The sequence below is a fragment of the Vigna unguiculata genome, chromosome 3 (genome assembly GCF_037176805.1).
Source record: "Vigna unguiculata cultivar grain cowpea cultivar isolate G323 ecotype 2 chromosome 3, ASM3717680v1, whole genome shotgun sequence".
Lineage (NCBI taxonomy): Eukaryota > Viridiplantae > Streptophyta > Magnoliopsida > Fabales > Fabaceae > Vigna > Vigna unguiculata.
In genome coordinates, this window is record NC_140794.1 from 57973371 (window position 1) to 58000982 (window position 27612).

The 27612-nt window shown below is 29.2% G+C and overlaps 1 protein-coding gene and 1 long non-coding RNA gene across 4 annotated transcripts; one reads left to right on the top strand and one right to left on the bottom strand.

Moving 5' to 3' along the window:
• Positions 1–2468: 2468 nt before the first annotated feature.
• On the bottom strand, positions 2469–4129 carry LOC146887972 (uncharacterized). Its single transcript, XR_014993396.1, has 2 exons — positions 3831–4129; positions 2469–3097 (listed from the first exon to the last, which is right to left on the bottom strand). It is a non-coding gene; the product is annotated as an uncharacterized LOC146887972 (long non-coding RNA).
• Positions 4130–9591: 5462 nt separating this feature from the next.
• On the top strand, positions 9592–16191 carry LOC114178189 (pentatricopeptide repeat-containing protein At1g74850, chloroplastic-like). Of its 3 annotated transcripts, XR_003603300.2 has the most exons (5): positions 9596–11589; positions 14340–14654; positions 15103–15210; positions 15365–15857; positions 15934–16191. XR_003603300.2 is itself a non-coding variant. In XM_028063947.2 (4 exons), exons 1-4 carry the CDS (start codon positions 9770–9772, stop codon positions 15693–15695), a joined length of 2574 nt encoding a protein of 857 aa, XP_027919748.1. In that variant the 5' UTR covers positions 9596–9769; the 3' UTR covers positions 15696–15869. The 3 variants fall into 3 exon arrangements, 2 of the variants coding, with proteins under 2 accessions (XP_027919749.1, XP_027919748.1); XM_028063947.2 differs by lacking the exon at positions 15934–16191 and having other exon boundaries at positions 15365–15869; XM_028063948.2 differs by lacking the exons at positions 15103–15210; positions 15365–15857; positions 15934–16191 and adding an exon at positions 14940–15062 and having other exon boundaries at positions 9592–11589.
• Positions 16192–27612: the final 11421 nt, after the last annotated feature.

A 27612-nucleotide genomic window follows, 5' to 3' on the forward strand; every position in this document is an offset into this window, starting at 1 on the left:
CAACAATCCCATGTTCTCAAAGAAATTTCACAAATGAACTAGGTGTTTGTCCACTCATAGTGTATCTACCATAATATTCTCCACATCTATCTGATCTCACAACCTTAATTTGCTTTCTACATTGTAACTCTACTTTCGCCTTAAAAACATTAAAGACATTTAAAGCTTCATCCTTAGAATGAAGTAAGTAAAGATACATGTATTGTGAGTAATAGTCTATAAAGGTGATGAAATATATCAGACTACTTGCATCCATATTTGGACAACAAATATTTGTATGAATAATTTCTCGTAAGCTTGAACTCCTTTTAGCACCTCTTTTGGACTTGTTAGTTTGCTTACCCTTGATGCAATCTACCCAAGTTTCAAAATCAGCAAAATATAAAGTACTAAGTACTTCATCATTTATTAATTGCTTGATTCTCTTAATTGAGATATATTTCAATCTTCAGTGCCATAACATAGAGGAATTCTCATTGGCAACATATTGTTTAACCCAGCAGAAACATGCATTGAACTATAAGCAATGTAATTTGTAATTTAATGGAGTAAAATCATAACATAGTTCACAAAAACCAACAACTTCTGATTTATTCAACAAAGTAAAACCATATTCAATAAAATTAAAAGAAACATCCAAAGGTGCAAATTGCAAAATAGAAATTAAGTTTTTATCAAAACTATGAACACAAAAGACCTTTTCTAAACAAAAATTAAACTACTCAAAACTAGGGATGTCAAAAAAAATCGTACCAATGGGTATCTGCAGATAAAACCCGTAATGGGTAAGAAATGAATATTGTAAATGGATACCCGTACACATATTTTTTATACCTGCATGTTAACGGGATGGGTACGAGATCATATTATCCGTCCCATGGATATCCTTACTCGTTATATTTTAATTTAAATTAAAAAAAATTTAAAAAAACATGATTAAAACATTAACACATTAAAATTGAATAAGTTGTTTTTTATCAATTGGTTTTAAAAAATCTCCATTTCTTTGTAAATTGTCATTCAATACTATTTAAATGGGTTATTTGCACTTTGCTTGAAATTCATAAATGTTATGCATTGTATTTTTATTTGAATTTATTGTTAAAATATATTATTAAATATTAAATTTTTCTTTTGTAAATACCCGTGGCTACTCGTGGATATCCGTGAATATTAAAAAAATATGCAGGTACCCGCATAACGGATACTCGCACGAATATGGGTATTATGCGGGTACGAGTACAAAACAAATATTTATCCAGCGAGTAGGCTACAGGGGAGCTACTACTCGTACCCTACCCGCTCTGTTGACATCCCTACTTAAAACAAATTGCATGCCACAATGGCCTCTACATGTGAACTCATCTTGCTTCTTGAATAGTTCAATGTTTACTTCCCATTGGTCTCGTTAGGCTTTACATACCCTATATGGTATTACAAACATGAATTGTAGTTCCAATTTCAATTCATCATGTGTGATGATTAATACTAGTCATATTAGATTCATAAAAAACAAAAGCAAAATAATTAGCTTTCTTCACTGGTCCATTCTTAAACTTTGCTTGCAATTCTTCTTCATGTGTCACTTCTTTTACAAAATAAACACTTGGACTTTTTATTTATATTTAGCTTAGTAGAAATTTTTCCGTTATGATTAACTTGATTTTTCTTATTCTTAAGAGAAGTAGTCAAGTTCACCGTTTGACCTTCCTCCATTAGTAACCTTTCCTATTTTTTAACACATATGGTCACTAATTCATTAATATACCACTTATGCTTACGTGTGTTATAAGAAATTTTAAAAGGAGCATATTGATGAGGAAAAATATACAAAATATAATGTACTAGAAGGAAATCATACATGGTAACCTCTAAGGCCTTTAGTTGAGTCACAATGTCCCTTATACACATGATTGATCATGCGCTTCCTTAATCCCAATGAGCTTTAAGGATGAAAAATACATGATAATAGTGCTGATAAGAGATTTATCATACAACATATAATTTATATTATCCTCCTCTTATGGTGCAGTAATTAAACAAGCCTAAAGTTTCACAAAATAATTGTATCAAATCATATGGTTTTATATCTATTTTTGGTTTCATACCCAAACATAAATATTATGTACCAAAATGTATCACTACAAAACAAATGTTCATTACCAACAACAAAAATCTGTATGTAACCCAAAAAAATCGTAAGAAATGCAGTTTTATTTACAGATTATTTACCGACAAAAATTCGTAGGTAAAGTAGTTGTAATAAACATTACAAACAAATTAATATGTAAGATTACCTACAAATGAATTCGTATGTTAATTACCTACTAAAGAATCTGCATGTAACTGCATACACGTGAAAGCAATTTTGGACATTTTCGTACATATTACAATATAGAATTTTTATTTGTATTGTTTAACAATTATCAAACTTGGAAAATAGATACTACATCAGACTTTGATAGTCATTAAGCAAATAATGTGAACATGCAATATTATTATATAAGTTTTACAAGTTCAAAAGTCCAAACATTATAAAAATACAATTATTTAAATACATATCAAGTCATGTGACTAACAAGATGATCTAAATACACATCAAGTCATGTGCAACCCAAAAAATCCAAGCATAATAATAAAGTCTAGAGCTGTCTAATACTATTAATCACGATAAGGATGACACGAATTTGGGGTTCTTCATCTTCTTGTTCCACTTGATTATTTTGCACCTGATTTCCTTGTTCAATATTTGGTTGTTGACAAATATTTTTGTGCAGTCACTATCATTGAAGGCGGAAGGTACAAGATGATCGCACCAATCAAATTTGTAATGTGTCAAATTTACTTTGAAATTGGGAATTCATTTGTCGAATTCACTCCTCACTATTTGTTGGTCACGTCTGAAGCTGAATAAACTCCTCTAGATTTACTTGCTAACTACAAAATGCTTGTGTTTGTTGTAAGTAACTATCAACACAATCCTCACAGGTATCAACATGTCCAATCCCATATACTCATCATTTGTACCTTCCACTTGCCGCATCTAACCAACGTTTGTTCCTTAGTCTCTCCTCCTCAGCAGAGTCCAGGGGCTGCACTGTGAGACACCAACAGAAGCAATCTCAAATAATGCTTGAGAAAATATGATTTGAAAATCTTCCTGTTTAAATAACAAATGAACGAAGAACAAAGATGAACAATGGTGAGCGCGAGTGAGTAAGGGTAATTGGGTTTTAATTTTAATAATTAATTATTTTAGATCCGTGTGTAAAATTAGTAGGTAAAAGGTTTTTCATTTACTTACAAATATTATATCATTGCCTACGAATAATATCTTTCGCAAAAATTCTCACTCTAACGCGTCAAAATTACATGAGAATTTTACATGCAAAAAATTGGTAGGAAATATTTGTTGCGTTACGTACAGAAAAGTTTATTGGAAACCGATTTCCCAAATTCGTATGTAAAATCTATATGTACCAATTAATTTACCTATGGACCAAAATCCTTGTGTAATTATTTGTAGGTAATTCACTTTTTTTTTTTTGTAGTGTATAATATAAGTAGAAAACCTTATAGTACAAAAACATATATTACGTACAAAAACTTATATTACGTATAAAAACTTACAATACGTAGAAAACACTTTATATAATACGAACAAAAATATATATTACACAGGAAACTTTATAGTACATACAAAAACATATTTTACATACAAAATTGTATAGTACATGGAAAATCAATATCATATTATGTACTCATATCACGTAGAAAACCTTACAGTAGTTACAAAAACATATAATACGTAGAAAACCTGACTATAATACCACTTGATGGAGCTCCTTGCACAGTTTTTGGAGGGGAGAAACTCCTTGATGCAGTGGAAATGGAATCGTAGCAAGGCCTTTGAGCACTGGAATGGTGTGGTGAAGATGAAGTTCTAGGAATGAGAAGCTATCCTAGAGGAAGGACGCTATAGGAGATCTAAGGAGATTCCTAGCTCTCATGACTCTCAATAAGGCAAATGTGTGGAATGCCTCAACATCAAGGCTTTTACCATTCAAATTAAGAGTAACATTTACACAATGTATAAGAGCTCTCTTATATAGCATAAGGAAAAGGAATAATTCAGTTAGACTAAGTTTATGACATGTGCTGAATTCTTTCTATATATATATATATATATATATATATATATATATATATATATATATATATATATATATATATATATATATATATATATATATATATATATATCCTTATTTGGTGGATCAAGTGTCATGTGGCAATAGTCACACCTTCCACATTTCAGTGATTATAATACGTAGAAAACCTTACGGTACGTACAAAAACATATATTACGTACAAAAATTTATAGTACGTAGAAAACCTTATGGTACGTGCAACAACTTATAGTACAATTTTCTTCATATTTCTTCATATTTATATGAAGGAGTTCTTTTATCAAATATTTAGAAGGAACAATCATATGTCAATCCTTGATGAACTTATACAATAATTCGAATCGAAGACATTACTTAACATCACAACATAAAATATTTCACGTTAAAATATAGATATAAAATAAAGTTATATACTCTCATATATTTTAAGAAAATAAAAAGTGCATTTTTAATTCATCTTCAACCTCAAAATAATTCGCACACCCATCGTCCAAAAAATATGTCGATTACCATAAATAAGTGACAATGTTTTGCATTACATGAGAACACAAAACAAATATCAAATTCCTAGAGCAATTTCGACAAAATCTCAAAGGGCTGCAATGTGGATGTTTCGATATCTTTTGTATCCATAACTGCAAAGTCCAACTTGGGTTAGCGTCATCTCATCAATAGCGACGCATCTAACGCCAATAATATTATGTTCGATATCAATCATAGGAAAAACACAAATAAAGAATCCAAAAGGATAACCGACAGATTCCAAAAACAAGGCAACTTTCTGATACCAAATGTAAAACTAATGCGAACAAATGATTAAGGACTAATCGTCATTGTCATGAGAATCCTTTAATGTGTTTTTTCGTTTCATACACTTACTCTCTAAACTAATATACATAATATACAGTAAAAGAAAGAATATTTGATGATCCAAAGCGCATAACACATGTGAAATTTATAGAGTTCATTGTTCATCTCAGAGTAATTGTCATAATAAATTATTGATAATTAGATGACATTACATTATTGCAACAATCATAAAATTGTTTGACAAGTGTACTACATCAATAAAAATAAAAATAATTGATAATGAGAATATCTTATATAATCTCATATATAACATATTAGAAAATTTTCAACTATTTACATTACAACAAAGTAAACCTTTTCTTACGATTAAAAATAATTATCAAACATTAACTTAAAAATTGTAACTAAATATATAAAAAGTAGTTATAAAAAACAATGTTTTTTTATATTTTTTTATGATAATAAACATTAAAAAATGAAAGTAATTTTTTTCTTACAATTAAAAATAATTCTCATAAACATTAAAAATCATAACAAAATAAATAAAAAGTCGTTTTAAAATGTAATATTTTATTAATTTTATAATTACATGAAAAAACTATTTTCCATGATTACTAATAAATGGTTTTAAAAAGATAGATGGGACAAAGAATACCACGAGTACCGGTTAAACAACTAAAAATACAATATTATATATAGATAATATTTATTATAATAAAAATCAATTATCATACATTAAATAATAAAGAATATATTGGTTTATCAATTATTATAGATTATAAATAAGATGTTTTTTTAATTATTTATTGTTTGAAAATATTATTTTTTATTTTTTTAAGTTATCTTTTACCGTTATACAAAAATGTTTTCTCTCGTCTTATTCGATTAGGAGAGATGCGTAAACTAAATTTTACACGCACGCACACATGTTAAATTTTAAACATATATTTTGGGCAGAATATTAAATATTCCAAATGTGAATTTTTATGCTAATGTATTTGTTTTAACATTAATATTGATCCAGATGAATTTTAGATAAAATAAAAACATTAATAAAATAGAAAATAAAAAGTTACTTGATGATAAAGACAAACTAAGGTTTAGATAAAACATGATAAAAAATGTTTACAAAGTTTTAAATTCTGCCTTGATTAAAATGATAAGTGATGTACAAATCTATTTTTTAAAATAATTTTACAAGGTTGAGTAAAATATAATATAATCTACTTAAATTATATTAAAGTATGGTTTAGAGAGTTGTGGTTTATATACGTTTGCATAATTATTTTTAGTATATGACACATACTACCGACTATATATTATGATAAAAAATTGAAGAAATGTGTTAAAAAATTTACATCAACTAAAATACGACATTTTACATGTGTATGATACAATTAACAAAAAAAAAATTAAATATTTGACATAGTCCACGGTAAGAATTAATGTTTTAAATAATATAATATATAAATTTTAATGTTTTAAGTTATTCTTTATTTTTTTTAAATTGACCAATGGACTGATCCGTCCCACTCTTAACCTGTTTGATGAAACATACCAAACGAACTAACGCACTGACAGAAAATAATATAAACAAATCAAAAACAAAAAAGAGAAAAAAATTATTGAAAATAAACTGAAAAATACCAAACTTTGTAAGACATATGGCCAATGTGCATTTTGTGACCTTCCTCAATCTTTAATCAATTTCAATAAATTTATCAAAAAATATTGAATTACATTAATTTTTCAAAATTTAAAAATTAAAACTAAAAAAATATAGATTACTAATTTGATAATTTTGGACAAAAGTAAAGACCCCGAGAATTATTAAACCTAAAATTTAGTTATTGAAAAATAAAATATTATTTTTAATGTACACTCGTATTTGACCTTTTAAGTAACTATTATATATTACAATATAAGAAAATAACATATTTTGAAAGTTACTATATTATTCATATTTATTTTATTAACAAGTTTACCAAAAGTTAGGTTTTTAGTTTTTTTATATTGTTAATTTATTTTTTATTTATATTTATTTTGGTATCACATGTATATAAAAAGAGTTATTTTACTATTTTATTCAAATTTTTTTAAATTGATTTGTCCCAAAGCAAAAATATTTTTCAACTTAATTTAGTTTTTTACTATTTCAATTTTTTTTATCCATATTTATTTTTATGTATCTTTAAAGAGAAAGTTATTTTACTCTTTATCTATCTGATTTGGCTTTAACCTACAACAAAAATGAAAATATGTTATGTTATTCTTCAAAATCTTTTGGTTATTAATAGCACTACTAGTTTAAAATCTTCATATCAATCTCTAAAACATTCATTATTCTAAAACACATTATTTCTCTATAAATCACTTTTATAGAAGTTCTCTAACTTCTATTTAAGGATTCTTTCTCTCTGTTTGTCCAATTAAAGATTTGAGACTATAAAGAGTGATCATCGCGGTGAGCTTTTCAATTTGAACCTTTATCAATTTTTCCATTCACATAAGTTGAGTTTCAACCCTTTTTTTGTCTCTTTATGTTTATTATTGCATGTGAGCTTTTTTTTCATTTACATGCCTCATTTTAGTCATCAATGAGTCTCTATTGATTAGTGATTATAATGGTACGTTATGGTGGTTCTTGTGATGTTTTTATGTGTAGATAAAACATCATGTGAGTTGAAAAGTGGTTGTTGTTTTAATATTTTGGGTTTGAGCTGTCCAAGTAAGGGAAGTTAGTAATTTTAGTGTGAGTGGGTTTGATGTTGCATGTGTGGTTGATTTTGAATTTGATGAGTAAATTGTGTTGTTATGATAGATTTTGTTGTTATGTATGCTTGTGATATGCTAAAGTAGAAGTACCAATTTGAACTATGAAACAAGTCTAAATTGCTCAAAAATCTAAAATTGAAAGTGTTGATATCTTATATGACGTTGAGTTGTAGCTTTCATAGCTGAGCATAAAAAAATGTGGATCGATGGGTGCTGAGCGCTACCCAATTGACGCTAAGTGCTAGGGGGCCCTGCAGGTCTAGGGGCATTTTAGCTCAAAGACGTTGAGCAGTGCCATCTAGTGTTGAACGCTAGTTTTTATGAGGCAAATGGCACTAAGCGCCAGATGCCCTATTTTTCAAGGGTTAACTTTACACGGACATTGGTTAACATTGATGCCGGGTGTATGATGTTTATGCCCAGGCTTTGGTTAACGTGTAGGGTGTATGAAATTTTTGGGATGATTTAATTCAAGTGAATATACTCTTTATTGTGGGGTATGATTGCTGATATAGGCAATGGAGATGCGTCTATTTATACCGTGGTGGAGTTTGTTAAGTATGATGAAAATATGCATCTTGTAAAATCCCGCTCCAAAGATAGGTAAGGGAGTGGGATGTTGATGGTTATATATTGGGTTCTATATTCATGGTTTTAGTTGTCGAAAGTCAAAGATACTTTACTTTGAGTTAGTGTTTAACTTTTCTTATATTTTTGTAAGTAAAGTGTTGTGAAACATAGTTAAATTCTTGATGTGGATAGTGTGGTGTACTTAAAGTCAAAGGGTTGAGAACATTTTATACGTATTATCAAAATTTGCACATAGTGATTCTTTCCTAGTTGTCAACAATCATGATTTTTTCTCCAAATTTGCTTATGTTATTAGATGATTATTATGGGTAAAATGCAATCTTTTTCCAACACTTGTTTGAAAATCAGTGAAAATTCGATTTTTGAAAATCAAATTATAAACTAGTGTTTTTATTTTTTTTAAAAGAGAAGGAACAAAGGTAAAAAAAAATTATACGTAAAAACTACAATAAATTAATTTAGTAGTGGTTGTAATTCTTTGAGATAATAATATTGAAAAATGTATAGTTATTTGGTTAAATAAATTAATTTTATTATTATTGTGTTGTTAAAGTTTATAAATTAACAATTGATGATTTATAGTGTTATTTAGAATTAGCAAAATTACATCTGACGTATTTATAGTTTAAAAATAAAGAAATAAATAATTAAGTGAAAATTTGTTGTTAAAGAAAAAAATTATTCAATTAAAATTATTGGCTTATATAAACATCGTTTTATTCCGCTCGGTTTAGAATTCGGATTTCTAAAAATCGAATTTTAACTTATTTTCAGATAAGGACATGACAAAACAAATATAAGAATTCGGTTTTTCGAAAATTAAATTCTTATATGAATAAAAAACTGTTATGCAGATAACTATAAAGAACAATATGTTATTTGGATATTTTTTTTCCTGACCAGTGTTATGTCAGAACAAAAAATCCATCTTCTCAATTATTCAATTACATTTATCTTGTGTACTATATAAATATTAATTACATTTAATTTAATTAAGTGTACACAGCTAAGCATAGCGTATGCAAAACGCAGAAAGCTTGAGTACATTTCTCCCGCTTGAAGGTCGTTTGAAAATCCGTTACCGCCAATTGGCCGGGTAAAAGGATCCGATTATATTTGTATTTGAACCGTTGTCTAGGGGCTCCACCGCCAAAATACAATTGGGCTTATCGGGTCAAATAACCCGATCACTTCCCCATTTTTACCATCTTCCGACCGTTATCCACAAAGAACAACACGTGGCGATTCCTCAATTCTGTTACCATCCCCAACCTCACTCTCCTTACACCAACTACTTCCTCCTCCATTTTCCTTTCACTCTGCCACCGCTCTTGTCGACATGAACACGCCACTACGTAACTGTTTTCTCAACTAAATTCGCTAAAACGACCGCGTCGCAGAAAATGACCCTTTCCCTTTCGCCTCCTTTCTCTGTGTCCAACCCTTCACCTTTCTCCCCCACGCTCCTCAACCCAACCACCACCCTCCGCCAACTCTTCTTCGCAACCTCCCCCAAACGCTTTTTCCAGTTCCAATCACGCGCCACCAAGTTTAAGGAGCTCATTCCCATAAATCCCTCCTTGACGGTGGAGAAGGGAAAGTACAGCTACGATGTGGAAACCCTAATCAACCGCCTCACCGCGCTGCCGCCTCGTGGGAGCATCGCGCGGTGCCTTGACCCCTTCAAAAACAAGCTCTCCCTCAATGACTTCGCCCTCGTGTTCAAGGAGTTCGCGCAGCGCGGAGATTGGCAGCGCTCGCTGCGTCTCTTCAAGTACATGCAGCGCCAGTTGTGGTGCAAGCCCAACGAGCACATATACACCATCATGATAACGCTCTTGGGCCGCGAAAGCTTGCTAGACAAGTGTCGCGAGGTGTTCGACGAAATGCCAAGCAATGGCGTCGCTCGCACCGTCTACGCTTATACCGCCATCATCAACGCCTATGGCCGTAACGGCCAGTTCCAGGCCTCGCTTGAACTCCTCGATACAATGAAGCAGGAGAGGGTTTCGCCGAGTATTTTAACTTACAACACTGTGATTAATGCCTGTGCTAGGGGTGGGCTGGATTGGGAGGGGTTGTTAGGATTGTTTGCTGAAATGAGACATGAAGGGATTCAACCTGATGTTATCACTTATAATACTTTGCTTTGTGCTTGTGCTAATAGAGGGTTGGGTGATGAGGCTGAAATGGTGTTTAGGACCATGAATGAAAGTGGAATAGTTCCTGATATTAATACTTATAGTTATCTTGTTCAGACGTTTGGGAAGTTGAATAGGTTAGAGAAGGTTTCGGATCTTCTTAGGGAGATGGAATCTGGGGGTAATTTGCCGGATATTACTTCTTATAATGTGTTATTAGAGGCTTATGCTGAATTAGGATCTATCAAAGAGGCGATGGGCGTGTTTAGGCAGATGCAGGCTGCAGGGTGTGTGGCGAATGCGGCCACGTATAGTATATTATTGAATTTGTATGGGAAGCATGGGAGGTATGATGATGTCCGTGAACTTTTTCTTGAGATGAAAGTAAGTAACACGGATCCTGATGTTGGTACCTATAACATTCTCATACAGGTCTTTGGGGAGGGAGGGTACTTCAAGGAGGTGGTCACTTTGTTTCATGACATGGTGGAGGAAAATATTGAGCCCAACATGGAGACTTACGAGGGCTTGATATTTGCTTGTGGGAAGGGTGGGCTTTATGAAGATGCCAAGAAAATTTTACTGCATATGAATGAGAAAGGAATAGTGCCGACTTCCAAGGCTTACACTGGGGTGATTGAAGCATTTGGGCAGGCTGCACTGTATGAAGAGTCTCTTGTTGCATTTAACACTATGAAAGAAGTTGGAAGCAACCCAACCCTTGAGACCTATAATTCGTTTGTTCATGCATATGCAAGGGGGGGATTGTACAAAGAAGCGGAAGCAATTTTATCCAGGATGAATGAATCAGGTTTAAAACGGGATGTGCATTCATTCAACGGCCTGATTGAAGCTTTTAGGCAAGCTGGTCAGTATGAAGAGGCTGTAAAAGCTCACGTTGAAATGGAAAAAGCAAATTGTGAACCTAATGAGCTGACACTTGAAGCTGTGTTGAGTGTATACTGCACTGCTGGGCTTGTTGACGAGAGTGAGGAGCAGTTCCAAGAAATCAAAGCTTCAGGACTACTGCCTAGTGTCATGAGCTACTGCATGATGCTAGCTCTTTATGCAAAGAATGACAGGTCAGCTCTTTTTTTATAATATTGCAGTGTTTTTTTCTATTATTTTAGCTGTGCTACTTTCTGATCTGAGGTTGAAGTTGCAATGATTTGGTGGTTACAAATAACAATCGATGATCTCAAGCATGTTACACTGATAGGATTGTGTAAATAATTGAATTCAATATTTTGGACAAAATAACATTTAAGTTATGATGACTCCAATTCCAGTAAATTGTTATTTGTTTGTGGAATTGGACTAAAAACCAACAAATTACAGAGCAAGGGTTTTTGGCTCATTATCAGATCATTAAGGCGTGACTCCTCTGTCTCTTTTTTTGAATATAGGAATATTAAATAAGCCCATGAGACCAATACCAAATGCAACTAACACGGAATCACACAGTTGGATAGTATTAACCTTCACTAAATTATGAATAAGTCTTGAGGTTCTGTTCCATACAATTTTCTAACATGATTAATTTATTTTCCCACAATCTTTTTAGATTTTTGGCTACAGTTTGCATCTCTTCTGATAGAAACTTCCATACTTGACCAGCATTATAAGAGGAAAGTTTCCATAGTAAAGATTATTCCAGGACATTCGAGAGGCTCGGACTCTCCCATAGTAATCTGAATTTTCTCTATCAAATCATATGATAAAATCTCCCTCTCGACACCTTTACTTATTTGTAAACAACTTTCCTTACTTCTCTAATTAACCTGTCCCCCAATCCAACTAGCTAACCAATTATTCCACTTATTAACTATGGGGATTACTTGTGAATACTCTGCTCACCCCCGCCTAAAGTCGCTATCAGCCATCGGAAGCTTGATGACCATGCCAACCCCAATTCTGTAGTCCTAACATAACTTTGATCATCAAACACAAATACGCAATTGTGTTCATTCAATCATTGTGGTTCCAAAATACTAAAAATGAGTCTATTTCTCCAGGGTCTCCAGGGTCAAACACTAATTTGTAAGTGTGCCGGTTCTCTCCAGGTACTCTGGCTTCTGCTAACCTAGTGTTAATGTTTCTGAAACTTTGCTGTCATCCCCTCTCTTTTGGTGGGTTAGAATTGTTTGATAAGAAAAATTAGCCTTTACCAATTTCTCTTTGCCTCCATCTCTAAGACCCATTTCCTGTCTCTTCTCAGTGGGCCTGTTCCATCAGTTAGGGGGGAGAATTTGCTTTAGCATTCTTGGACTGATCCATTAGGTAAACAAATTGAATAGCCCTTTCTTCTCACCTGCAATGTTTCCAATTTGAAGATTCAGACCTTGGCCTCCCTTTCCTTTGGCAGTTAGCCTGATCTACATTTGTGTTGTGTCCAGTAGTCCCACGTCACCTCTACACCTTGACTTTTGCCAAGGCTTCTTGCAGTTCTGGAATTCAGGAACAATACTGATTTTCATTCATGCCTCTAACTCCAACATATAATATGCCACCATCTGAGCACCAAGGTATGATGGTTCTGGTGGGCGCAAGCTTAATCAAGAAGTTCCATAATTTAGCCATTGTTGATGATCCACCTCTGTCCGGGCTCCAGGAAGAGCCCAAATATTGTGGCTATTCTATCAATGATGATTGATTAATAATTAAACCCCTAACCCTTTTAAATTAAATCTCCTTGACCCCATTTGAGTGAATAACTCTTTTAATAACTGTATCTACTGGTTCATTAGTTATCCACATTTTTCAGTCAAGTTATAACCGGTGGTTGGACAGTTATAAGTGTCACGGCTAGACAATTCTAACTGTCTTTGTCAGATTGTTATAAATCAATAAAATATATTGCTTGTCATCTCTATATTTTATGCCTTTTTGGTAGGGAATTTTCACGCATTGTTCTGTCAATCGGGTGTTATTTGTATCAATTTATTTTGCTTCATATAGATGATGTGACTTCCCAATAGGCAATTTTGAAATTACATTGTGGCAGCTGGTCCCCTTAAAATGATGATCCGGGAGAACTTCACGGAAAAATATGGTTTTGAATTCAACCTTTCAAGTGATACATGTTATACCACTGTGTTTGCATTACTGAACTCGTCTTAGGGTATCTTTAGTAAAAAACTCAATTAGGCACTTATTTACTAGACTTCACACCTTCAGGGTAAAGAGTATTGAAATGAATAAAAGGAACTTATGGGAGTTTTAAGCACTTTTTATAAGCTTAACCAAAAGCCTACAAAGTGATTATGCGTAAGATAAGCTTGGTAAAACTACTTTCAAGCATACCCTTTGTGAGTAATGTTGTCCTAGTAATGTGAGTAAGTTCGCAAGAATTTGTTTTGGCAATTTAAAATATAAAATTGCCTAAGAGCCTTACACAGTGGCACCAAATTACTTTTGAGGACAACTTGATCATGGGATGAATCCTAGCCGAGCCATTTTACCCACATCAGGCTATAATTTCCGTCTCCATCCTAGGTCACAGGCTACCCTAGTAAGTAACCAAAACAAATAAATAGGGAAGTAAAATTAAATATGGATGTCAATCATATTTCCAAGTCCAACTAAACATAAATGATATGATGGAACTCTGAAAAACTTCCAGGACATTTTTGTGTTGATTAGATAGTCTTCTTTCTCACTTTATGTTAAATGGGAGAAATTCTTTTTTATTTATTTGATTTTGCAGTTTTCTATCTCTTCTTGTATCAAGTAAACTCCAAACTCTAAAGCTTTGATTTGACTTTTATCACCTATTAATTGCATTTTACTTCTAATTATATTTTAGCTTACCTTTTTAATTTTTTGGACTCAGATTAAATGATGCCTATAATTTAATTGATGAGATGATCAAAATAAGGGTGTCGGATATTCATCAAGTAATTGGACAGATGATCAAGGGAGATTTTGACGATGAGTCTAATTGGCAGATTGTGGAATACGTCTTTGACAAGCTCAGTTCCGAAGGGTGTGGGTTGGGGGTGAGGTTCTACAATGCACTGTTAGAAGCTCTTTGGTGGATGTTCCAGCGAGAAAGGGCCGCTAGAGTGCTCAATGAAGCATCAAAGCGAGGGCTGTTCCCTGAACTTTTTCGTAGAAGTAAACTTGTATGGTCTGTGGACGTACACAGGTATAGTGGCAATAATTTCTTCTTTTTAAACGTTTGTTATTTAATAAATGAAAACATACAAAACCCCCCAGTGTTGAGGCATTTGCCCTCAGCTTTCAATTCAAGTGATTCTGCAATTAGCAATTTTAGTTTCTGAGGTCTCCATTGCTAATTTATGTTCACGTATAATTGTTAACTTTTGGAGATTTCAGTACTTAATTATGATTTTTCTAAATCACCAACGGACAAATTGTTAGTTTATGGAATTTAAGCGTGAGAACTATAATGCAGTTGAAACGATAACAGGATAGGTAAATGTAACCATTGAAGCCTTTCTCAATTTTCCAGGGACAGAGAGTAACTGAAATTGAAAGTTAAGAACTCCATTTTTTTAGCCTCCAAAATTGAGGTTTTATGCATTTTTATATTCAACGGATTGTGTAAAATCTAAGACTTCATTTTCTTGCAGAATGTCAGAAGGTGCTGCATTAACAGCACTATCAGTTTGGCTGAACAATATGCAGGAAATGTTCTTGAATAGCGAGGATCTTCCTGTGATTGCAACTGTTGTTGTTGTGTAAGTTGCTCGTCTCTAATAACTTATTATCTACACCGCACACGAGTTAAGCTTTTTTTTATCAGAAAAAAAGGTTCTATATCCGGTACCTGGAGTTTAGATTAACGGTTAGCTCTTCTAACGTTGATATATATTTTTTTTTCCATTTTTTCAGTCGGGGTGAGATGGAGAAAACCACAGATGCCCAAGATTTCCCTGTAGCAAAGGCTGCCATGTCATTCTTACAGGATAATGTCCCATCATCATCGTTTACTTTCCCTGAATGGAACAAAGGTCGCATTGTTTGTCAGCAGTCACAACTAAGACAAATTCTGACTGGCACTGAATCATCTTCTAGTAAGAAAAAAATGGATAAATTAATATCTTTGAGTAATACCCCATTGACTACTGCTGGTGCTGTAGCATCCAAACCTGATGGTAAAGCTAACGATGTTGATTCTAGAACCGATAGTACGAGAACCGAGCTTCTAACCAGTGCAGTTTAGATTAGAGAATACAGATTTTCCATTCATCACATTCCCATGCCCTGTTTAGGTCGATTTGAAATTAAGATAGATTGGGGCACGTATTTGTTTCAGTTGCACTATATATGCCCAAGTGGTCGGCTTTCAGGTCCCCAAAATTTTGGTATATATATATATCTCCAGGTATTCATCTCAGTACTTGTCTTTCTCCACCATGTTCTTTTACAGAATGCAAAAATTAAAGGCCATCCATCCGCAGGTTGGGTTCACATTTTTTACTCTGCTTTGGTCTGTACTGACAACCTGGGAGTCAAAGATGGAGTGGCCGCTGACCCTTTTTTTTCAGTTAAAAATAAAAATTATTTTAGAAGATTGATTTTTTTTTTCTTCAATATGTTATGTCATCTTAAGAATATAAATATTGTGAATTAATTTTTTGCTATTAGTTATAAAGTAAGAATTTGATGTAGAAAAATAATTACTTTTAAATTTATTTGATGAGATATTAGTTAGTTAATTATACGTTATAAAAATGCTTACACGATTAAATACATTTTTATTATGTATATAAAATAAAAGTTAAGAAAATTATAAAGCTTTTGCATAGTGTATTTATTCTGCTGTTGACCTATTTTGTCATCTTAGCAAATAAACACCTATAAATTTTTAGATGATTTTGTTAAATATAGAAAAATCTATTATATCTGATCAGTTATAGCTTAGTTCACTGTATCTGATTTCTCGATTCTGCTTAGGAGCAGGAAAAAAAAGTTTTCTTTTGGATAATTTTATTTGCTCCTAAATTCGTATGTGACAAACGATGTCTGATTTATTTGACAGTCATGTCAATGTACATTTTGATATTAAGAAAGCATATAATATTTTACAATTTTTGTTCGTAGTTGTAAATAGTTTTCACGATTTCAATATTAGGATGGGGGAAATCACACCAGTGATAACATTGATTTGAAACTAGACCACCAAAAAACTCATTCGGTCACCAACAATCAACAACTCTTGAGCCTGAAATTTTTGTGACGCTACTTTCGGCCAGCATGATCAACGAAGGTAATTATTCTCATGACTTTGTGTGTCACATCCAACACATAACTATATGCTTTAGACTCACAACAGGCGCATTTTAAATGCATTTCAACAACCAGAGTCTGCCCGATGACTCTGTATAATTATTTAAGTTACAATTAAAAATTATAACTACAAAGTATTTATTTTAATAAATAAAATAAAAAATTACTCAAATAATTAAAATTGTACATAATTAAATCTTTTCTTCTTAGTCAAAAATCGGTTTTAAATAAAATTTTCAAACCTTGCCATAATCTTGCAGATAAAACTATGGAGTTTACATTTCCCGTTTCTCTCTCTTACGTATGTTTCATTCATGTTTACCCCGGCAGAAAGATCTGACATGAGAATGAAATTGAGTACTTAAGAAAATATATTTTTTGATCTGGTATGAGATTTAGGGTTGTATGAAAGAAGATGTTTGAGTTCAGTGAATGAGAAAACCCTGAGAATAAGTGACACGTAGAATTGTGGCACAATACAATGTGTTGTGTTAAAGTAGGATCGGAGTGGATGGCCCACAGTAGACTTTTAACTTGGTCCGTCGCTTAATTTCTAAGTACATCATTTTCTTTTAAAAACCAAATCTTTCACAATATAGCCTTTCAGTATTTATTTAGCTACATATATTGTTGTAATCTCTTACATGATGTGTGATGAGAGCCATGTGAAATTTCCTCCATTCATTTTAAATTTGGATTCCTTGTGCTGATAGAGACCTTTACACTTCCTTTAATTAGGACTAAAATAAGGATAAAAAAGATAAGATGATTACCCCAAAAATATATTATTTGCATACACAAAAACAAGTAGGGAATAAATAGAGTTTTTTTTTTTTTTTAATAAATCTTCAAGATTCTTTAAGTACTTAACTGAACTACCCATTTTGCTTTTAACCTTTTTTTTTTTCGAGGGAAAATAACATTGAGGTTTGTTTGATTTGTAAAATCAGAATTGAAAACATTTTATTTTTTAAGACTTTTTTTAAGTAGTTTCTCGCCAAAATCAAATCATAGCTTATTCTTAAAGTAAAATGTTTTTTTTTATATTAGTCACTAAGAAAAAATCAATCTATATCTTTAATAAACTACCTAAAGCACAACTCATTTTTATATATTATTAAAATCACTTTATTTATATACTCTCAGAAAAAAAAAAACAACTGAAATGTATTTTTTTAATCTAATAAAAAGCATCTACATTTTCCTTTTTTTTAGTTTTTACCCAACCAAAAGTAGCATTAGTTGTTTAGACAATAAATGAAATTGTAGAGTAAATCTACGGTGATGATCGTGCAGGAGGGTTTATACACAATTGTTTGAACAGTGAGGATCTGAGATTGTAGCTGTCATTGACCTGCTTTATATCTTTTCTTCAGCAACTTTAGTTCAAACTCAAAAGGGAAACAAAGTGATTAAGGCTACTTGACACCCATCTTAGTACATTTTCTCTTTATCTTTTTCTTTTAAGTATAATTATTAGTTCTTTAATTCTTTTAATTTTTTAGTTTAATTTAATTTAATTTTTTATTATTAATTGGTTCAATTTAGTATTTTCATGTAAAAAAGAAAGATTATAAAGTAATAATATATTTTTACTTAAAAAGTATCAGATGAACGTAACTACTTTTTCGGTGTCAAAATATCATTTTCACTGTTTTATTATCGTAATTATTATAATATCACAAATTTTTGTGTGACAATGTCAATAATAATTAATTAAATTAAGAATTTACATAGAACAGATAGGTTTTTTGAAATAAAAAAAACAGTAAATTTGATAGGAAATTTTGGTTTGATGCTAAATTTTTTTATTTGACATTTCTCTATATTTAATGTTATTTTTATAAAATTAAGATGATTTTTTCAAAATCATTCTTCTTTCATTTTTTTTTCTTTTCATCTTCCTCATGTCCTTAGTTTTCAGTAGCTAAATAGTCGTCTTTGTTGAATTAGTGAGAGAATACATATGTAAAGGCACTTTGATCAACTTGGCACAGTAATAAATATGTTTTAATTAGTTTAGGATTTAGTCATTTCATAATATAATTATTGATTTAAACATATACTAACATATAACATATAATTGTAACATTAATTAAATTTTTGGATTTTCTTTCTATATATAGCACTATTATAAATCAATATCAATACTATTATATAAATATTATATAAAAGAAATTTATTCTTTGGTTCAGTTCTCTAGTTTTATCTTTAACTCGATCATTTTTTTAATTAAAATAATTAATTTATTAAATTTATTGTTCAAGGAATTATTTTTTTTATTTGAATTTTTTTTCTTTAAAATTATATATTTTTTAAATAAAAAAATTATTTACAAATTAAGTAAACATTGTTTTTTGTAATTATGGTTTTATTATTTTATATTACTATAAAATAAAAAGTGAACTCACGTTATACTGGTGTTAGTGATATGAATGGATATTAATTAACTAATACTTTTAAAGAACTAATATTTTTAAATTAAATTTAGATTTGATACTTACTATTTATATAGAGTAATTATAATTCTTTTTTCACACACATTTTAAAATTGTATAGACGAATTTTTCTTTTTAACACATTACATATAAATAAAAGATTAAAAAAAACTATATTTTTTTAAAATAATACTGATTTGTGTCTCTATTCTCAAAAAAGAAAAATGTCAAAAGTGTATATTTAACATAGGATTGAAACTAGTCTATTATTCCTATTAAGATTCACACATAGGATTGAAACTAGTCTATTATTCCTATTAAGATTCACACCAGATTATCATATAACTCTGTTTATGAGCAAAATCTTTGATTATCAGATAACTCTATTCTTGAGCACAGATTTTTGGGTCAATATTATTACAATTTGAAATATTTGTAGATCAATATTTTTACACACAAAAATCTTTTTTAGTTTATATTTAAAATTTCATTTAACCGTTGTCTTGTTAATTCATATTTGGCAAACAAAGCTTTATTAAAAAAGGAGATATAAAAAGTATAAACTAAATGCGTTAAAATCCTCTTAATTTTTTTTTTAACATAACTTTACCAAAATTCTATTTTTCTAAACATTCAACAAAAATTAATTAAATAGAGACAAAAATACATTTATTTAAATTAAAAGAAAACTTTTAGAAAAGAAAATTACTAAAAAATGGAGTGTTAACAAATTCTTCCTAACAAAGAAAATGGAGGAAATTAAAGTTAGTGAATTGTTCACTATTCTTAAAAAAAAATAAATGAGGAATAAGAAAAATTGTAACACAAATGTAAGTTTATACTTGATCAAACTACAGAATTAGAGTTTTCAAAATATATATGTACAAAGGATTCTAAATACTAAAAGAAAGTTGCATCTTCTTTCTCTTTGAGTGATCTAACTACATCTTCACCTACTCACTAATCATGTGATCATTGTAGATAAGAACACAAGACAAAACAAAAATACATAGAGAAAAATAGTAAGTTAATAAACAAAAGGTTTAACCATTTAAAGAATACAATTATTTAATAATACATAGCCAAACATAACAATCATGAACGAACACTATCCTATTCTATACAAATACTCATACATGGCTCAATTATCTAGATACATGCATTGGTATCGAATTCTAGCAAATTATGTATTTATAGTGGCCTATATTACTCTACAGAGTCATTGTCAATAAGTTTCACTCTACCACACATAAGGTTAGTCTATAAACGTCTTTGGTCAAAGTAAAGTTTGTAGACTAGGACCTCATGTTCCTCTCATCATATACCCCATCCTTCTCTACTTGAGAATTGAATGATTATTAGAGTGTCAAGATAACTTTCAATTGAATCCATATATTAATGCATACACTTACAACTAATCGTCCTTGAATTAGTATCAACCATTCTCAATTTAATCTCATATACCAATTATTTCATAAGTAGTAATTCACATTAGCCATAAGACATCAAAATTGAGCATATAATAATGACTAGACTCTGATACATTCGCTCAGCGTAACCATCCACTCGCTAGGCCAAAAGTGCACAAATACCAACTCATCCAACGATCAAATTGCTCGCTTAGCGAGTGAATCATTGGAACTCACAGAGGTAAATTCCTCCAAAATTCGTTCTACAAAGGCGTTCTCAACCAGCGACTATAAAGTCAGTAACCTCTCTGACTTTGGATTCGCTCAGCGAGTAGATACTCAATCAGTAACTCCCAAGTCAGTAAGCTCTTGACTTTGTATTCGCTCAGCGAGCAGATACTTGACCAGCGACTCCCAAATCAGTAAGTCCTTAGGTTGAATTTCCTTAGCGAGTGTATTCTTGCTCAGTGACTACCAAGTTAGAAACTCCCCTGACTTTACATTCGCTCAACGAGCACCAACTTGACCAACAAGTATGTATAATTTTGCAGAATCTAATTTTGCATAATTATGTTTTTCCAGACCGGTCTGAGCAATCCTATAGTCGTCCCAAATACCCAATAATACCACAAACATTATATTATAAATATTATCATTTTATTAAAATAATATTTTTAATTGTTTTTATTTATTTATCATTATTAGAATGTGAAAAATAAAAAACATAAAAAAGTAATGGAAAAGATGACAACAAATCAAAACTGACGAAAAGGGTCTGTCTGTCTACTCAAGGGTCTCGTACAAGTTTGTATAAAGTTACGGAAGTGTAGTGTATATATATAATTGGTTTCTAAATTGATAATTAAAATAGTTTCAATTATGAATTGATTTTTAAATTTGTCACTAACTAGTTACCAGGTTTTGGCTACCATAATAATTGGTCTCTAATTAGAAAATTTGGATTCACACATTAACAATCAATGGACAATCATTAATTTATAACATATCTTTTGTATTTTAAAATTATAAAAAGTGTAAATCCAAATTATTTATATACTAAAACTAACACCCATTACTCATGTAATGTTGTTATGTATTATGTTTTTTTTTTTTTTAATATAAAGGCATCATCTACCTTTTCCACTGGTGTATATTACCTTCTTACAACATTTTTTGCGTTACAGTAATAATACATGGTATTATTGGGTGGTTTCTTTTACAGTGTATATTACCGCAAACAACTATGGTGGTTTCTTTTTTATTTCTTTTATTTTTCAATGAAACCACCATAGTTGATTCCTCTATCTTCCATGATATCTTCTCCCTCATCCCATGCTATAACAAACTCAGCCTAAAAGAGAAAAGAAAAAAGAAAAAAAAAAAAGTGAAATAAAGAAGTTGCAAATTGAAATGTTTATTCTATGTGCGAGCATAGACCAGTTTCGCTGGTTTCGCTCATTTTCTTTGTATCTAAGAAACCTTCTACATTCATCCTATCATGTCTATAACATAACGCATTTCATTATATACTCAAATATGTAAATTTATATACAAATAAAGTCAATAAATTTCATAAAAGAGCTTATGAATACTTATAAAATAACATATTTTAAAATTTTGAATTAAAAGGGGTAATTATATTTTAATTTTGAATTGAATATTATTTTTTTTCAAACAAATGTATTTGTTATTCCATTTTTATATAAATAAAGAGAACAATCTTACAGAAAAATAGGACTACAAAAATTTAAATGCTCTAGTAAGCTAAAATTTATATATATCCATGAATTTGTTAAAAAAAATCTCGGATTAACTAAAAAATTACATATAAAAATATTTGTTTTTTCACCTTATAACTATTTCTAGAATAAACTAACAAAAGCTAATTTTTCAAAATTATTTTAAAAATAAAATACATAAAAAAAAACTAGTGTCGCACTCAATCTTGACAATTGATTCGTTATAGTATTTCTTATTTGTTTGACATGCTTCATATGCAAGTTGATCTTAATATAAAGTTAAAATTGAAAGTGCATTAGTCAGTATGTCCTTAATATAAATTAAAACAATTTTTTAATAAATTTTGTTTGATTGCAAACACATCCTCTCTTTTTTTTTTTCTCAAAATTCTTCCACTGATCTTTACTAAAATGTATTATTGTCTTATTTCCAACATCTATATATCCTTAGTGCATGTTTTCAATAAATTTTCGGTTCAATCTACCACTCACTCGTGAGTGTTTAATGTTTTAAATGATAAAAAATAATGAGTTAAATATATTTTTTTTCTTCAATTTTTAGATAAAATTTAAATTAGTCTCTTTTATAAATTTTAGTGTAATTTAGTTTTTTAACTTTAAAATTACATAAATTATTAATCTTTTTAAGTAAATTTTTGTTAAATATTTAAATTTTATTAACGTTTTAAATGTATTTCTTATTTAATATTAAACAAGAAATATATGAAACGTCATAAATAATTTAAATATTATCTTAAAACATATTTAAAATATAAAATATTTAAAAAAATTATGTTAAAATGATCAAATTTTAAATTCATATAAATTTAAAGTTTAAGAACTAAATTAAATTAAAATTTTAAAAAAAATATTCTAATTTTCACTAAAAATTAAAAATTAAAAAATATATTTAACTAAAAAATAATCGGTTATGAAATAATAGCATATGATTAATTGATGGAACAAAATGACAGATCTACGGTCATTTAACATTATGATCAATTACATATTAATTATATACACATTTTAAAACATGTGATATGATCCAGTCCTGATCACCTTTAGTAAAGTATGTTTAATTATGTAAAATTGCATCAAAAATCAGTTTCAAGAAGTAGGGCAAACCACATAGATATGCTTATTTCCCCTATAACTTAATATAAAGGCAAAATTTAAAATTAAATAATAAATTGTACTTTTGAATGTTTTCCTTTCTTTAATAAAGAAATCAACTCCAGTATAACTATAAAACTGTAATATTCTTACTATAATGTTTTCTAATAAAAAACAATTTACATTAAAAGAACTAGGAACTTTTTTCTCATACAACAATTATTTGAACCATAAATATAATGTAAGTAAAAATATAAATTATATCTCTATGTGTATTTAAATAATACCATCACACCTTATAAAAAATAATTTAGTAAAAAATTATAAAATATGTATGCATCATTATCATAACTTTCATTAAGATAATAAATTTTAAATTTTAATTACAGGAGTTTATTAAAACAATTATCATCATATAAAATAATATAAATATGATAAAATTATATTTTATAATGAAAACAGAAGTGAGTAATTGAATCTAGATACAAACAAACTCAATAATCTATTATTGACTATGACTATATTCTTAAAACATCCATAATTTAAAATATATATATATATATATATATATATATATATATATATATATATATATATATATATATATATATATATATATATTTATATTACAGATGGACATGACAGTCTCTTGTCCTCAGTGGTAAGTACGTATATCACTTCAAATTCAAAAATTTTATATACATATGTTATCACGTAGTTTAAAAGTTACACTATACTAAGCTTTGTGTTTGCATCAAATATACTAATTTAGACAATTTATTCCTTTTTTAGTACTTTTTAAGTGCACCTTCAAATTATATTGAATTTAATACTTTATGCCAAAAACTTCACAGATAAGTTAAATGAACAGACATGCATTTGTATTTTTATTATAATATTATAAAAGTGATACAAAATTCATTTATAATAATTGTGTTAAATTAAAATTTCCTGCTTAAAAATATTATTTTAGAGGAGTATAGAAGAAAAAAGACAAGGAAAGATGTGGACTCGATATAAATAGAGCATGTGTTCTAGATTTTTCTGAGGGAAAGAGAAGTTAAAAGAAAATTAGAAGAATGTTTTTTATTTTGAATAAAGTTGTGATGTTACTGAAAATACACATAGAGTCAAGAATTGTGGGTGGGAAGGGAAGAGAAGGAAAAAGAAAAAAGAAAAAAAAGGACAAAATGTGATCGAAAGAGATAATGGAACCCCACAAAGCCTTATCCCTCTCTTATCCTCCATTCCTCCTTGCACCCCACCACCATATCATAATAATATCTTTTATTATATACACCTGCGTCCACACATAACAAAAAATCTTCCATAAATTAATTAATATTCAGAATTATATATCTTTGAAAAACGTTATAATAATTGATATAATGCATTTGCCATCACTACCCAACTCTTGAGGTGGGTATCAGGTGGGTTTAGTTTAATATCCACTTAATATATAGTGTTAATTAAAATAATAGGTAAGTTGCGGAGAATAGTGTAAGGTTGACCATTGATCTGATGGATGAAGATTTGTGATTTAGTTTTGTTGAATAGATGCATGTGGCTTCTATTAAATATTGTACAAGATATAAAGATATATAAAGCCCATGTGTCCCACTTCCATCACTGCATATTACAAAATGCTTCTGCTGTGAATTTGTCACCTACTTCCACACTCTATTTTGGATAATATCTCTTCTTCTTTACTCTTTAGATTCTATTCACATTTTCATCTCCTCCTTTGTCAAATATACATGCTTTATAATTTTTAAATTTAAATGTGAAATTTGAACTATTTTTCTTTTCAAATTTTAATATATTTTAATTTTAAAATTTAAAAAATGAATAAATTTAATTTACTTAATCCAACTATATCAATTATTTTATATGTTAAACAATATTTTAAACTAACATCTAATTTAAAATGTGTTTGTTGAAAGTCTTACATCGACTAGAGATAAGACTAATTCACAATATATAAATGGAATGCAGACTTCACTTTATAAGTTGATTTTGTGGGGTTGAGTTAGACTTAAAACTCACTCCTAACATGATATCAATTAGAGTCTATCCTAACAATTTTTTTTGGACATCTTGTTTCATCCGATTTCGGAATGCTAACAAACAATCAAATAAAAATAACATATTTTATTTACTTTTAAAATCTAAACTATGTCAAAATTCAAAATAGAAATTACAAATATATTCTATCATAGTTATATCATATTATACTTTATGGTAACGTGCAGCCTTTTTAATTCATCATCCTTAAAATACAAAGTTCCTGATCCTAGGTTATAGCATAACTTGTGGATCTTTGTAACAACATTTTTTTTTTCTTGTTCATGTTACTACGACTTTTACTATCTTAAAATCCAATTAGTTTGCGACATGTGTGGTTGGGAATCGAACACACAATTTACATTGTCGACTCTTTTCATAGAATCGATGCTATTAACAGGCCGGGATTGGCTGTAAAGTGTACTCTAATCTTTGATTTCTATAACATTAAAAATTTCATTATCAACATTGTACACTAAATACTAATAAACAATCTTTTATTATGTTATATTATATATTTTTTAATATCACACCTGTGATTAAAATCAATGTATTACCATGTAAGATAAATGAACACAGTAAACCAACCCAAGGGTTACTTTATTTTCTATATCTTTCTTGTATTTCATCAAACATATATTTGTACAAGATGCTTATCTTACGTTTCAATTTTATACCCCATAGTTCTTCCCAACAATCTTTATATATTCTTTCAGTCGTTGTCATATATGATAAATTTATTAACTTTAGAAGAATTGATGAAAAGATTAGTTTTTCACTTTTTTATGATAATAAATCATAAAAATTAATTATAAAATTATAAAAATATAAAACTATAAAACTATAAAATTATATTTAATAAAAGATTTAATAATATAATATGACAAAATAATAACGTCAATTATATAAAACAACGTTATTAAATTAAAAAAAATAATTAACAGTAAAAATTCGATTAAAATTTTTAAATCGGTTGAGTACTACAATTCACGTTGAAATTATAAAAAATGCGTACATAAAAGGAAAAAATAATTATAAAAACAATTTTTTTTATTAATTTCTATAATGTTATAATTACATAATATTAGCTATCATCTTAATCAATAAAATTTGATTGTATTTATAAGGATAAAAGCAGTAAAAGAAGAACATACACATAAACAAATTGATAAAAAAAAATCACATTATTAATTGTGTAACTTGTATAAATTATGAATTATTTGTTTGTATAAATGAATCAATAAAACTAGTTAGATTTAAACTGAAAAAAATATGTACGTATATAAAATTGATAAAGAAAAGTTCTTCTAATAAGTTTTTTTTTTTTATATTTGTAGTAATGAGTTAATGTGTTTTTTTTTATTTAATATGATTCTTATATTTTTTATATAGATTTGATAATCAATGTTAACGTTCTTTCACTAGTTCGTTATGGGATTGAAGAATAAACTCATATAAAAAAAAATAATTGTACTATCATATATGTCAACTCAGCATCTTCTAAGCACACTAATGCTAACAAAAAAAAAGACCACACTAACTTTTTTTGAAAAATATAAGAACATTGAGTCAAAATACTATTAAACTTATTTTTTTAATACCTTATGAGACCCAAGTGATAATGAATTAACCTTTTGAGAATCAAAATGACTGTGAATCTGATTTTATTTGCATGGTTGTCGTAATATTAAAAATTAATTTCCTGTATAGTTATTCTGTAACTTTAACTTTTTGGGTAATAATATATTACCAGTTGACATGTTACTAAATAGAAAAATAGAAATGAATTTAATGAGTGAAGCTAACATGTTGAGGTGCAATGTTGTTGTAAAATAATTCATAATTTTACCTTAAATGTACAAAAGTTACTTTCCAATGCGTGGATAAATAATAGCCTAAAATTTAATTCAGAATTATTAAAGAAAAAAAATAAAAATATAAAAAAATAACTTATCTATGTGTCTATAAATGTTTCAATTAAGTTTTTAAAAATAAATATTTAATTTAATTTTTAAAAAAATATGCTCCACATGGTTGCCACCTCATTGCCGTCTGAAACTCTGTTGTATTAAACACCACGCACTCAC